The sequence below is a fragment of the Myodes glareolus genome, chromosome 13 (genome assembly GCF_982192425.1).
Source record: "Myodes glareolus chromosome 13, mMyoGla1.1, whole genome shotgun sequence".
Lineage (NCBI taxonomy): Eukaryota > Metazoa > Chordata > Mammalia > Rodentia > Cricetidae > Myodes > Myodes glareolus.
The window spans coordinates 40634038-40649748 of NC_142038.1; the positions used below are offsets into that span (position 1 = coordinate 40634038).

The window sequence follows — 15711 nt, forward strand, 5'->3', positions numbered from 1 at the left end:
TTAAGAGCAGCATTACAATTGCCCCTTCTTAAGATTTACAATACTGTAGGAAATGGTAAAAGTGTCAGGGCTTCTTTGAGCCCATTAAGAGAAAGCTACATCCTCCTGTTCAACAGAATGGAATCTAAGTTCTTCTTCTGACCTGGGCTGACCCTAGAGACAAACCTCTCAAACAGCACAGATACTTCTACTGCCTCTTAAGAGTTCATCTAACTTGGCCTGTCAGTCGCCTGGCCAGGAGACCGGCCCTGGAGAAAGCGAAATTGCCCAAAGACAAACTAAGGAGATAGGAAGAGTAATTATCCTTTTAGTGAGACCATACACCTATCCAACCCTCATTTAGTTGCTTGGATATCTTTACTGCTAAGCCTGCCCACCTTCCTGAGTTCTAACTCAAAAAGCACAACTTTTCATCCCCGCTTCCTTTTCTTTCTTTGATACCCGCCCAGTTCCTAAGTTCGCTTGCCTGGGCATCTGGATGTCCTCATTCTCTCTATAAAGACAGTGCTGTCACCTCCTCTCTCCACCCCCGAACCTTTCTGCTGTCACTGACCCCAACTCCAGAAGCCTGACGGTCTCTTTTCCGTCTCTATCTCCTGTCAGCTGCTCATTGTACAGCTCGCTAACTCTGATAATTTCCACTCAAAATCTAATAAGATGATATTCGAGATTCCTCTTGTGTCCTTTTCAGTGAAACTAAACACACAAAGCGACCCCCGATTCCTCAGTAACATCATCATCTTTAACCTTTCAATGTGAGGTTTGCTGATGTATGGGTTATGGTGAGATGCAGCCGTCTGCAGTATTTGTTGGGAGCTGGTTTCAGGACCACACAGTCACCAAATCCTTCCCGTGCTTAAGTCCATTGTGTAGAATCGCACAGTAGTTTCATCTAACCTATGCGCCTCTTTCTTATTATTTAAATTATCTATAGCTGTTGCTTGTAAAATGGAATCCCTCGGAGTAGGAGACAGCCTGGTGGGTGGGGAAATGACAGTTTTATATACTATTGTGTGGAGGGCCGGACCACATTCTCCATTGCTTCTAGGAACAAAGGTAGAGACTGACCTCTATGACCTCAAGGTGTGGCGGTACACGCCTTTAGTCCTGATGCCTGGGCGGCAGAGGCAGATTGACCTCTGCAACCTCAAGGCGTGGTAGTACACGTCTTTGGTCCCGATGCCTGGGAGGCAGAGACAGGCAGACCTCTGTGAGTTCAAGGTGATGTAGCACATGCCTTTAATCCCAGCGCATGTGCTTGGTAACTCTCTACTGCTGCGTCCCTGCCTACTCCCGAGGCATCACCTGGGATAATGGGCAGCGGACCAATCCAAGAGTGACACGTCAGAAGCGAGGACTGTTTCCTTTATAAGGGCTGGGTTCCCCTCATTCTGGGTCTCCACTTTGGAAGCTGACGCTCTCCCTCTCAAGACGCATTAAAGCTTTACTGCAGAAGTATCCTAAGTGCCCCGCGTCGTTCTTGCTGGCGAGAAGGTAGCGCGGACACTATTGAGAAACTCAGAGCTAGGCACAGCCTGATCTCAACTCTCTCAATCATGAATGTTATGTCTTCAAAAATGTGAACAAAATAAACCTCACATATTAATAAAAATAACAAGTTTTGGACATGTTATAACAACATGAAATAGACTAAGACATGATTAGAGAACCAAACCAAATGACTTCTAAGGGGTTTAGTCATCAAGATGTCCCGAGTTCTCAGGCAGAGTCCTCCAACAGCTGGAACAGCGGATCCAGAAATCTTTTGTCAGTCATGACCAGCAGTCTGGTCACCAGCAACTTGAATCCTAAACCTAGTGCCTCAGGAAAGGTGACCTCCAAAGCCAAGAGCTATGTGCTGAACCCCTGTAAAGACAGCAACAACCTGAGCCTCCACAATGACCCTTTTCAATGCCCATGGAGATACCAATGCCATTGTGAGCAGCAGCAAGCACAGTAGAGTCTGGGGAGGGAGGAACCTGCCTTTCTCTTCCAGCCTGGGAGCATCATGGACGGGTGCTTCGGTTTCAGCTGTAGTGACCTGACCATCAAGCTGCGGGATGGACCTCACGTTCCCCAGCTACCTCAACATGGAGGCCATCAATAACACGGAGGCAGATGGTGACTTCAGGATCAAGTGTGTGGCCTATGCCTGAAGTCTGTCAGCTGGCTCCCAGCCACCACTAGAGGCAGCTGCCTCTGCTCCCTATGCGCCCCGCAAAGTCCTGCATTTCTGTAGCTGCTCTATGGAATTCTATAGGATGTGTAATTACAGTGCAAGCTAGAGTCTCAGCTCTGTCAAGTCCAGCAGGAGAATTAGGACATTGTTTGAACGGTGGAGACACTCTGAGATTTTAGTGTGAAGGTTGATCTGTGTCTGGGTTTTTTGCTTGTTTTTTTGCTTTTTATGCCTCTAGTATTTGTCTTAAAAGCTCTAGAATTTAAATCTCTTCGTTAAAACAAATGAACAGACTATTAGTTTGATTTGTTTTTCGGATGGACAGGGATGGGCACTGCCTAGCAGTGATAGGCTGAAGTGGTGAGAATCGTGTACGGCGCATGCTCAGTGTATTCTACGAGAACCGTAGAAGGCAGAGTCTTTCCTGGCTATTACATCACTTGCCAGCTGCATTGTGCCACTGGTGATTAGCTAGGTCAAGACTCATCTCTCAGTTACTTTCTAAAATGAATGTATTTGCTCTGAACTCTGGGTTTAGCTGGCGGGGATGAAGGAGACTGTCATCTTGTGACGAGATCGGAGCTGCCTCTTCTCTCTGACAGAGCATTCCTAGGAAGACCTCATAAACGGAGTTTGAGATTTATCAACAGAATCCTGAGAAGCAGGAGTGTTAACAGCTATGTTTATCTCAAGTGAGATATGCTCAAATTAAGGGACCATTTCGGAATGATAGTGTAATCACTGCACAGGGTAGAAACCCCAGATGGCCTACAAATCCCATAGTTGGTGGCGCCACTTCCCTCCTCTGGCATGTACTTAAGAGCTTTCAGGTCCAGGATCTAGCCTCTCATCAGAATGGCCACTTTCTTCAGGTTGAAAGCAGATGTGATGGCAGCATCTCGTTCTGCTCGTTTAGGCGTGAGTGGAAGGGAGAAATGAGAGGAAGCCTTCATCTCTGCTATTATTTTCTCATAGAAATAGAAATGAAGAGAATTAAAGTGTAGTGCAGCCCAAGAGAGGAAGGTTTCACACACTCGCTCACACACAAACACACGTGCGCAATTAAAGACAAAATACTTCCTAAAAGAAATCAAAATAACTTTTATTCACCTGCTTAAACTTTCTCCGAAAGGAAGGCGGTAAGGGAGCGGCTAGGCCGGGGGACCTGGAGGTGGCCGCCCAGCCCAGGGGCTTCTGTTTGCCTCCATTGAGTCGCATTAGTCACATGAACGCACGGCTCTATGCAAGGTGTTGTATAATTAAGTCTTCTGGGTTTATAGCTGCTCCTCATTGGTTGTGTGAGTGAGCATCGGCATTTCTATGGAGTAGAGGAAGTTGGGCCATTAGCACAGTGACTTGATGTGGCATTCGCCGTGTACACAGGCAAAGCCGTCTCCAGAAAACGTAGGGGTATTTTAAATTTTAGTAATGTGAGATGTTACAAATTTCAAATAAGCATCTGAATGTGCAATGACTTATGTGTCTATTTATGTAGTACTAATTTTGAGTACCTGTATGCCCTGTGACATGCACATGCATGAAGTAGCAGATCATGACTTATTTTTCTTTCTATCCCTTTCCATTTCTCTACGTTGTTTATCAGTCCTGTCAACTCCTTGATTCCCGACGGTCTTCCTTTCTGATCCTGGGATAGACAGTCTTTCCCGTGACTCCTCTCATTAATAGTCACACGAAACAAAATTCTAGGCTTCTAGCTTTGTCTGGAAGTTCTAAAGTCTTTTCACTGATAGCATGTTTGTTAATCTTTACACTACTACTGTGAGGTAGATAGGAGAGAAGCGATTTTTACCCTCATTCTGCAAAAACGCCAACAAAATGTAGAGGAAAAGGGGCTGGATGAGATACACAGTGTCTGAAGCAGAAGCCGTGTGCTTCCTTGTCCTGTTTGCCATCGTGTGGAACAAAACTAAGTCCTTTGCATGTGTCATAACCAGCAACTCTTGAAAGTCCAGTGCTCCAGATTGCAAGTTGCTTCAGCTTGGCCAACCGAACTGGTTCTGCTGAGTCTGGGGAGAACTGTGCTCAGGCTTGACAATCGGTTCTTTTCATTTGGAGATTTTCCTGAGCCCAGAAGATTAGCCTGAAGGTGCTACTGTCCTTGACATCACTGTTTTCCCTGGGGGGGGGGACTCTGACGAAAGAGCATCCATCCGCAGGTGACTGCACAGAGCATCCAGGCAGAGCTTTCATCCCCTTCAGATCCCGAAGGCTGTTGTAGATTCTACAACCATTCATTCTTTTGTGATGCCGTCTAAGAAAGTAACAGCCAGGTAGGAGCCAATGTTGTAGGCACTTTAGGGGAGAGAATAGGAAAAGAAGACCATTATTATGATGATGATTATTTTGCTTTGGAGGCATTTGATATGACTCCTATAATCGTCTATGGCTCCTTTTCCAGTCTTGGTTAGACTTGACATTCTTTGATTGTGCTGTCTCCTAGCGATCTCATTATTTCTGGCTTCTCTTTCTTTACACTGCCATGTTGTGGTTCTATCGTTCTTTTATTTTTTAAACTAAATAAGGCGTAGAGTTATTTCAGGCCTGGATTTCCATCTGACTAGAATATATTCCCCATTAATGCCACTGATTTAATGCTCCACTGGCCTTCACATCAAAATGAGCGAGCCTTTCTTAGGTCAATCTGTTTGGGGTTGTTTGCTGTTGTTTTTGAAAGGCACTTAACATTGGTGACTTTATTGCTCGATGGGAAGTAGAAGTTTGCCTAGATTCATGGCGGTGTTGACAGACTCCTCAGCCATCACTGATCCTTGGGGCAAGGGGCAAGGTGTAAAACCAGGAAGGCCATGACTAAGTAGAAAAAACATAACCGAAGTAAGGAAGACATGCAGCTTTCTGGAGTCACTGAATATGGAAGACAGAACTGTGAGCAAACAAGATTATAAAATGCAAGAAGCAGGCTGCAAGTGGCCACAAATTATGTGTTTTTCCAAAGCCACTCAGTCATCCTGGCAATTCTCTCCTTGTTTTTCAGATTCTCCGTCTTTATTGCCTGTAATTTGGCATGCGCCGCAATCTTCTGGTGCTCCTCCAACACGCTTTCCAGAAACCACTGCAACTAGAAGGGCAGAGACAATTGATTAACGATACCAAACTTCTCACCGGTACAAAAGGAAACAGAGTTCGCGGCAAAAAGCAAAATGACTTTGCAAAGAGGCAAAGACGGTTGAGAAGGAGTAGCGGTTGAGAAGGAGTAGCGATGTAGACCTCCGTCATGTGCCCCTGGGGAAGCTGTGACCGAGACAGTGTGATTAAGACCATACTTCCCCAGCAGGATAAAATGTCAGCTGAATTGTCCGTGAAGTAAGAACTTGGTCTTACGAATTTCTCTATTTCCGAAGTACATCATAGCTCTCAAAAAATAGTTACTGATTATGTATTGGACATTGCACAAGGTTCGTGAGCAGAGACACAGTTCCTTTGGAACGTCAAAGGAATTTGGCAGCTTCCAGAGGTCAATACTGAGGGACCTCATATCTGTCTTCACAGACGTTAGCCTTCATTTCTGCATGTTTCGGTCAAACTGGCACTGTTTGTGGATGGCATCATCTTTTATTTATCTGAACGAATAAACAATTCAGTAAAGTTTCAGAAAATTAATATGCAAACACCGGTACTGACTGGGCTGGAAAAATACCTCAGTTGGCCAATTGTGAGCATGGGAATCTGAATTTAACTCCCTCATTAAAAGGTAGAGCATGGTAGCATTCTGAAGATGTGATTCAAGGGGCCAGGCTTCATGCCAAGATGGCTGCCAAACTTGGCAGTGTTGTTCATGTGGATCCGGGTTTAGAGTCGTGAAGGATACACGTGCAGAGGGCTTATGCAGTCTTCCTCCATGGCTAAGGAAGGCCATTGAGGTCAGGCAATGTGTGGCTGGGCCGATCCTGCATGAAGTCTCTGAGAGGTCATCGTGTGAAGCTGTAGAACTGAGGCCTGGATGGCACTGGAGATTCTAGGAGATTAGAGATGCCAGAGCCAAAGAGACCTTCAGACATGGGGTGAACTAATCCAAGGGTAAGAAGCGTGTCATAGGCAGCAAAGTTGAAAGAGCATAGAGCTACAGAATTTGGAGTCTGCCTTGTCAGGTTACTGTTTTTCATTGATCCAATATTTCTTGACTATGTTCCAACTCCTTCCTTTTGTAATGACACTACATATTCTGTACCATTGTATGTCAGAATCACAAAATTTGCCTCTTGGTTTTACAGGACATTACAACTAAGAGAATGCCTTGAGTCTCAGAAGACAATGAAGAAAGACAATGGAGACTTGGAAGTTGGACTAAATACATTTTATATTATGGCATGACCAGGAGCCTACAGGAACCAGGAAGTGGAATGTGGTGATTTAAATGAGAATGGCCCTCATAGGCTTATAAATTTGAATGCTTTATCTCCAGTTGATAGAACTGTTTGGAAAGGATTAGGTAGTGTGGTCTTGTTGGAGAACACGTGTCACTGGGGGTGGGCTTTGAGATTTCAAAAGCCCATGCCATTTCCTGTTAGCTCTCCTTCTCTCTCTCTCTCTCTCTCTCTCTCTCTCTGCCTTGTGTTTGTAGATTGAGATGTAAGCTCTCAGCTACAGCTCCAATGTCATGCCTGCTGCCATGCTTCCTGCCATGATAGTCATGGACTCCAATTCTCTGTAAGAAAGCCCCAATAAAGTCTTCTGTAGGTTGCCTTAGCCATGATGTCTTATCATGGCAACAGTAAAGTAACTAAGACAGAAGTAACAAAGGGCATAGCTCTAGAGAAACAGAATTATAAAGGCAAATTGATTAAGTATCCAGAACAAACTTTAGAACTCACATCTACTACACATATAACTTTTTACAACTTGTGAAAAAAAGGAAAATAATAATACTGGGTTGTTGCTTTTAGCATCTCTGGATAAACCGACAAGGGAAAGAGTGAGTTTTATGATAAAAATTTGCCAACTTCTTGTATCTCAGGATACAGTGATAAAGGAAAAGAATAAACTCTGTGATCAAATTAACCAACTTATAGCATCCCTGGATATAGTGGTGAGAAAAACATAAATTCATTGCTACAGTTGACTGATTCCAGATGCACAGACCAGTCTGAAAGTTGCTAAGCAGCCATAGAACTCAGGTGGTGGAAAAAAAAATCAACCCCAAGCCCTCATTATATAATTGGCTGAATCACAACAAAAATTCAATCTGGGGAAGTATCAGTAATTAAAGTAAGGGCATTGATTGGTAAGGAATAGGATCCTTCAACCTGGGATGGAGATGTGTGAGAGAGATCTTCTGAGGATGAGGACTCTGACCTTCAGATTCTGAAGGGTTTATCTCACCCAAGGAAATAATCTCTCTACCCTTAGCAGAGGATGCATTTCCACTCCCTAGTTCTGTAATGTTGACTTTGCTGCCTTTGACCTAGGAAATTAATCCTTATTATATACCCAACCAGGAGTAATCTTCCCTAATGGAGATGCCAGATAATTCTGATAATTCTCCCGGGGCCCTCAAATAGTTGCCTCTATCCCTATAACCACTCACCCATAAGTGGATCCTAACTGTAAAGCAAAGGATAACTAGCCTGTAGTCCATGACCCCAGAGAAACTACGTAACAATGAGAACCCTAAGAGAAACATACATAGATTCCCCTGAGAAGGGAAATAAACAAGCTCTCCTGAGAAATTTGGGAGCATGGTGTAGGGGGGAAGGGAGGGCAGAATTGGAGAAGAAGGGGAGAAGTAGAGGGGGGAGGACAACTTGAGGGAACAGGATGGTTGAGATGGGGGAAGGACAGAGATGGAGAACAAGGAAAGAGGTGTCTTGATTGAGGGAGCCATTGTAGAGCTAGCAAGACACCTGGCATTCCACGGCCAGAGGAGTGTGACCGTGGGCCGACATTGACAGAACTCACTGGTCTCACCACGCTCCCTGTGATTCTGAAGCAGCTGATCTAATTGGGCAATGAGATGGTCTTTTGAAGACACAATGACAGCACCAATTAGGTGGCAGTATCCTGGAGGGCTGGGCCAAGATTCTCCAGATGCCAGTGTATGCTTTTCAATATATGGCATGATTTCTACCATGATCAATATGCCAAGGACCAGTAAAGGGACTAATTCATTCACCATCACCCTACTGGTTCACTAGGGGCATTTTTCCTTCCTTAAATTCTGCTGACCTAGAAGTTTTGGTTCCGGATGAAAGAACACTGCTACCTGTAGATACAATAAGCATTCCCTTGAACTGGAAGATTAGACTTCCCCACTTTGAGCTTCTGATGCCCTTAAACCAACAGGCAAAGGAAGAAATAACAGTGTTAGTAGTAATCAATCCAGACTACTAATTGGATTCTGCACAATGGAGGTGAGGAAGATTATATCTGGAGGACAAGAGATCCTGTAGGGCAGTGGTTCTCAACTTTCCTAATGCTGTGACCCTTTAATATAGTTCCCAATGTTGTGATGTACTGGGTGGTTTTGTGTGTCCACTTGGCACAAGCTAGAGTCATCAGAGGAAGGAGTCTCAGTTGAGGAAATGCCTCCTTGAGATCCAGCTATGAGGCATTTTCTCATTTAGTGATCAATGGGAGAGGGCCCAGCCCGTGGTGGGTGGACTCTATTAGAAAGTAGGTTGAGCAAGCCAAGAGGAGCAAGTCAGTAAACAGCTGCCCTCCATGACCTCTGCATCAGCTCCTACCTCCAGCATCCTGCCCTGTGTGAGTTCTGGTCCTGACTCCCTTCAGTGATGAACAGCAATGCTGAAGTGTAAGCTGAATAAACCCTTTCCTCCCCAACTTGCCTTATAGTCATGCTGTTTTATTATAGGAACAGAAACCCTAACAAAAACATATGGTGATCCCCAACAATAAAATCATTTCATTGTTACTTATAAGTTGTAATATAAATATCTAATATGAAGGATCTGACACGTGGCTCCAAAGGGGTCTCAACCCACACATTGAGAACCGCTACTTTAGGACATCTCTTGATGTTATCATTCTTGTGATTAAATTCAAAGGAAAATGACAATAAACCAATCCAGGCAGGATGACAAAGGTCCTAGACCCTTCAGGAATGAAGGTATAGGTCACTCCTCCAGAAAAAAATAAGATCTACTGAAGTGAGAGGAGAGGAAATAAAGGGTGGGTGGTAGAGGAAGGTAGTTATAAACACCTGCTAAGGCCACATGACTAGTTGCAAAAAAAATTATAATTGATTTGAGGGTTTCTGTCCTATTTGATAAGAATGTGTTATGCATATACATATATATGTATGATATTTGTGTTTTCTTTCCTCTGTGTTTTTATCATGTAGTGCAATACCAATTGAGGTACTACCAATAGTTATATTTAAGTTATAAGACACTAAAAGAATGTCCCCCAAATGACATGTCCACATATTTTCAAATATATATCTGTGGTTGTACATGGGATAGTTCTATCACGTTAGCATAATTATGACTTGGTTATTGCTTCTCCTTTAGGAATTAAGCATGACAAAGAAGATATTGGTTGTCAAGTTGACCAAAAAAATAGACATGTAATGGCTAATTTGGTTGTCAACCTGACTACATCTGGAATTAACTAAAACCCAAGCAATTGGGAACTCCTTATGAAGGATTTTTCATGGTTGAATTAAACCTGGGCCACACCTTCTGGTTGGCAGGCACATGGCAGGACATGGAAGAGGGAAGATTTTGCTTTCTGCTTGCGTGTCCTCATTCTCACCGTCAAGTTCAGCGTTCTGGTACGAAGACCCTTCACCAGGGTTAGAACATGCTTCTTCAGGAGTGTATCCTGAACTGAAACCTGACAGCTTTCTAGGACTTTCTTGGGGCTCCAGCGCTAGATTGTGACTGCCAAGACATCTAGTTTTGCGGCCTGAACAGTTACGGATCCTTGCTTTTTCCATTAGGAGCCAGTCATAGATGGACTACTTGGTCTACAGCTTGTAAGCCACTCTGATAAATTCCTTTGTGTGTGTGTGTGTGAGAGAGAGAGGGGGGGGAAGGGAGAAAAAAAAGAGAAAATGTAAAATTCAAGCAGATCTGTTCCTGTAGAGAAACCAGGCTAATATAATACCAATAGCACTAACAAAGCATGGAGTGAGATGGTCCAGAAAGTGTATGATTTTTAATTTCAGTACTTACCTCCATAACCTGTAGGTCTGTACTTACAGTCCTCCCTATGACCCACACCAGAGCATCTACTGATTCTGGTCCATACCTGCGAAGCAATGAGGTGCCAGTCAGAGGACAATACTGCCTGACAAAGAAGCTGCAAGTTCCAGCAATAGACAAATATAAGCAATAGCCTCATCAAGATTACCCTCACAAATCTAAATGAACATGCATGAAGTTGTTCAGCTTCACCTTTAAGTAGAAAATCTGTTATATAGAGAACTAGAAATACTAAAGAAATATTTATATTTGTGCAACAAAACTTGCAATTTTATTTAAGTATTGGTATAATTTTTAAAACAACAATTATATACATCTATTCTATGGGCAGTTAGAATTCATATCCAGTGTCTCAAAGCAAGAAACTGTATAAGAGTGTAAATAAATAAGTAAATTATGGCCCCTCCAGAAATGATTGAAAATATGGAATAAATTTCAAAACCATTGACTAAACCACCCTGCGGTATATTTAGAGTGTGGTGCTTTGTTTGTTTGTTTGTTTGGAGTGTTCATTTCTATCTTCTGAGTCTCAAGGTGTCCCAGTACCATAATTGTTCCAACTCCATTTAGGAAGCAAAAATTGTCAAGAGTTTCAAAGTAAGAACAGATACATACCGGTACAAAGTACTGCTGTAGCATGGGGGAAAAAGAATTTTTGGATGCATTAAAAAAACAAAATTGAAATAGAATTATTATAGTGGACTGAACAAGAAATAGTCAAGTTGCTTTGGTAGTTAATATACACAATTGATTTACTTCAAAAACTGTAATTGTGAATTTTCAAATTATAAGAGTTATTATAAGAGTTAGTTATCTACAGAAATCTGAGAGGGAACTAGCACCTTAACCTCTCCGAGTCTTAGACATAATGGAAGCAGAAGCTCCCTGAGTGAACAGGACCCTGTGTGCAATTCAGGCAAGCAAAGCTTGCACTGTGGGCCAGGAGAGCAGCACTTGGATCTCCATTCTAATTATCCAAGTAGAGAAAAACTTATGAGATAATACAGGAATCAAGTTTCCAAACAGAAAATCTGTCTCCTGAACTAAAGATATGACTTCTCTACCAGACATAGGAGAAAGCAGACATCAAGAGGTAGGAGTGAGGGAGCAGGCCTGAGACAGGGAACTCCACAGGAGCAGGATTGAACCAGCAACCTAGGTTAGAGCAGCCCTGAGACAGCGAATTACACAAGAGCAGAAGTGGACACAGACTAGGGGCATTTATGGAAATAGGACTGAGCCAGTGACCTAAGCCAGAGCAGGCCTGAGACAGCTCTGCTCTACAGGAGCAGAGCAAATCCTGGGAGAGTCAAGCAACCTCCAGGAACACAGAGTGACCAATGAGGTGCCTGTAACTGTGGCACTGACTGCATCACGAGGAGCAACCAATTGAGCCATGGATTCACTGGCACCTGGAAGATTGATCACCAGAGCCACAGACAGCCCCCACTACACCAGTCAGAAGAAAAGATGGGTAGATAAGGTAAGAACACATGCAACACCACAAAGAGCAACACGACACCAGTAATAACTAGTGACCCTACAACAACAAGACTTGAATAACCAGATATAAATGAAGCAGAAGAAAAATGGCCTAAAAATAACTTTAGGAGAATATTTGAGGCCCTTAAAAGGAAAAATTCCCTCAAAGAAATGGAGGAAATGACAAACAAAAAATTGAAAGACATCAATAAATCCCTTAAAGAAAACCAAGAAAAAAAACCAATCAAACATATGAAAGAAACTATTCAAGACTTGAAAATTGAAATAGAGACAATAAAGAAAACACAAACTGAAGGAATAGAAACAGAAATCATGAGAAAATGATCATGAACCACAAATGCAAGCATAAACAGCAGAATACAAGATAGGAAGAGAGAATCTCAAGCAGTGAAGATACAATAGAGGAAATAGACTCACCAGTTAAAGAAAACATTAAATCTAACAAAAGCTTAACACAAAATATCCAGGAAATATGGGAAACCATGGAAAGACTAAACCTAAGAATAACCGGTATAGAGGAAGGAGAAGAAATATAACTCAAAAGCACAGAAACTATATTTAACAAAATTATAGAAGTAAACTTCCCCAGTCTAAAGAAAGACATGCCGATGAAGATACAAGAAACTTACAGAACACCAAATAGACTGGATCAAAAAAAGTCCCATTGCCAAATAATAAAACACTAAACATACAGAATAAAGATTAAGAGCTGCAAAGGAAAAAAGGCCAAGTAACATATAAAGGCAGACTTATCAGAATTAAAACTGACTTCTCATTGAAAACAATGAAAGCCAGAAGGTCCTGGTCAAGCATTATGCAGACATTAAGAGACCATGGATGCCAGCCCAGACTCCTATACCCAGCAAAACTTTCAATCACCATAGAAGGACAAAACAAGACATTCCATGACAAAAATAGATTTAGCCAAATCAGAGAAACATCATCCTTCACAATAGCCACAAATAGCATAAAATATCTCAGAGTAACTCTAACCAATCAAGTGGAATGACAAGAACTTTAAATCTTTGAAATAAGAAAAAAGAAAGCATATGAACAAATGATGCTGGCATTACTGGATATTGCTCTTGCTTGGGAGAATGTTCTCTTGCAATATTGCTGATTAAAGCATATATACTATAAGTGACCTTATCAGTTTCCAACATATTCTAATTATTATGAAGACAAAAACCAATGCGTGCCGACATAGTTTTGTTATTTAATTATTTTCAGACAAGGTCTCACTGTTCAGCCCTCACTGTCCTAGAAACTGCCTCAAATGCACAGATATCTGTCTGCTTCTGTCTCCCACATGCTGGGAAAAAAGGTGTGCACCCCCATACCTTAAAAAAAGGAAGTAGAAACACTGAGTTAACATGTGTTCATGAGTGCTTGAGACAATGAACGAACCTATCCAGGACCCTTCCATGCCTGGCTCAAGAGTAATGCATGCATGTTTGTACATATGTTATGATAATCATTTGCTAAAAACAGAAAGCATAGGCTAAAGGTGGTATTATAAGGTGAATATCCACCATAAATGTTGAAAGCAACACATTGATATTGCTTGATAAACAATGTCTGTAATGCTATTTATTTGAGTCTGTTGGAGTCAGTGACCTAATCCCTTGTAAAACTCTGTTAAGATTTCTGTAAAGGATTCCTCATCCTTTCCTCCATTTGATGCTTTCTGTGCTGCTCAATAAATACAGGCAAAAGCCGTTTGCTAGGGACAGACACACACACTCAGACAAGACAGACACACTAGGACAAAAACAGACGCAAGGGCAGATTCACAATACAGTGTACAGGCAGGCACAGATTAAGTCTTGTTCAATAGACAGAATAAAAGATGCAAATGAGGAATTCTAGACATAAGTCACAAAACAATCACACACCCATTTGGAATTATGATTAATAAAAGGGTTATTTATGGGGAAAACTTACAGATCACTGAACTAGGCAACAGCCCTCTTGAGTGACCCAAGAACAGAGTCTAATAGCTGGAAGCAGAGCAGGAAGCAAGAGAGAGAGAGAGCAGGGCTACTGCTGCTTTTTAAAGTAAAAGACACCATGCCCAAGTGGCTGGTATCTTAAAGGCTATTGGCTGAAGGAGCAGAAGGAGCTCCTACAGCAAGGAATCAAATGCGGGCTCACCCTTGGTTACAGGACACCAAAAGGAAGGCTTTGATTTCTTTTCTGAATATGGCACTGATGGTAACTTGGTAACTCTGAGTTTGTCCTTGACACATTCAAATCAACTGCACTGTTAGCTTACTAGGGGAGACCTTAGGCTTTATCAAACACAATTGCTGCCATTTTGTAGAGAACAAAGCAAACCCTCGATGTCAATTAGTAGACAAAGGACAGACAGGTTGCAGTCTGAGATGGCAGAGCTGGAAAGCACTGCTTCTCATAGCTCTCTTCCCCCCGGGAAGCAGGTCTACTAGCAAATGTACTTTACTGGCATTGGTATATTTATGACTAGGCTCAGAAGGGCTGTGCCTCTAAGATATTAGGAAGCTGCAATGGTAGAAAACATGGGTTTCTTTCTTGGAAACTTTATATGCTAAAATAAATGGCAAGTTTATAAAACTAAAATAACGGATTGTAAAAAAATTTTAAAGCTGTGCCTTTTGAATCTGCTTTGTCATGAAGATCAGTGATATATTCATGCTCAATGTAGACTATAACTTCAATAAGTCATAGATATTCTGATGTGTAAAGAGCTAAGTAAACATTCTTATGTCATTTAAGTATATGTGTTTTTTAATTTGAACTTCTGCTTTCAACAATTCATAAATTTTACTGTTTATTCAGACAAAACATTAGCAAAATTGAACAACTCTCCTAATATAAATCAAGCCGTAAAAATAAATGTACTCAATTACATTTATTTTTAAATTAAAGCAAATTTAATTGAGTATAAAACACTCTTTGTAGTAGAATGTGCAAAATGAGTGAACTAAATTCAATTTGCCATAAATATAGCATCTTCCGAAAGACCCTCAATTTCAGGGGCAGTGGGAGAGATCCCCCAGACTCAATAATCCAAGCCAACAGATGCAATAAGCAAGAGGTTTCTTTATTGATCACACAGGCACCTGCGGGTGTGTCAGCAGCTTTCGCCAACTGAGCACACCAAGCAAATTCAAGCAGCCATATTTATAGGGAAAAATGATTACAGAAGAAGGTAGTATAGCACAAGTATTTCACTGGTTCTTAAATTGGCAGGCTTAGCTCATCCTGGGGACGGCCCCATGTCTGTTCTCGAATTTCCCCAAAAACCACAAAGCTAGAAAAAGCACCCTGCAGCAAGTTGACAGTTTAGATAGAGGGTCTTGGAGGGTGGATTATTCCCTCTCCTCAGCCTAGTCAGTGAGTCTGCAACCCATAGATATCCTGTTTTAGCATCGACTGAGCCGGGGGCGGGGGGGGGGGGTCAGCTAAATTTCAGCAGAGTTTAACATAATACATGGGCACAGGGGTCTTTCAGGCACAAGGGGGTCTTTCACTTCTATAAATTTAGTGTTCACTGGAATAAAATACAGAAGTAATGACGCCACAATTAAAAGTTACTGCACTAATAATCCTAAAAACTTCATAAAGATAGTAAGACCCATTTAGAAGTTTAGTTTTAGGGATTCCTTCTATAATTGCATTTAATGTGCTTATATAGATAAATCAATTGTGAGACGATCAACTCTGTTGAGAGTAGAATTTAAGCCTTAGTAGGAAATTGCCAACATTTCCCTGTTCTCCAAAGGCAAGAAAAATTCTTGTGAGAAATAAAAATTAGATGTGAAGCCACCGAAATTAAAAGCAGCCTTT

At 41.9% G+C, this 15711-nt stretch overlaps 1 protein-coding gene across 2 annotated transcripts in view; it reads right to left on the reverse strand.

Moving 5' to 3' along the window:
- Positions 1–3260: 3260 nt before the first annotated feature.
- Positions 3261–15711, reverse strand: part of Lvrn (laeverin) — a 54795-nt gene continuing 42344 nt past the window's right edge. The window contains exons 19-20 of one of the 2 annotated variants that reach the window (XM_048419455.3): positions 10351–10426; positions 3261–4492 (exon numbers count right to left, since the gene is read on the reverse strand). In XM_048419455.3, coding sequence (XP_048275412.3) covers positions 4223–4492; positions 10351–10426 — 346 coding nt within the window. In that variant the 3' untranslated portion in view covers positions 3261–4222. Of the gene's footprint in view, positions 5277–10350; positions 10427–15711 lie in introns of both variants that reach the window. The other variant, XM_048419457.3, reaches the window with a different exon arrangement.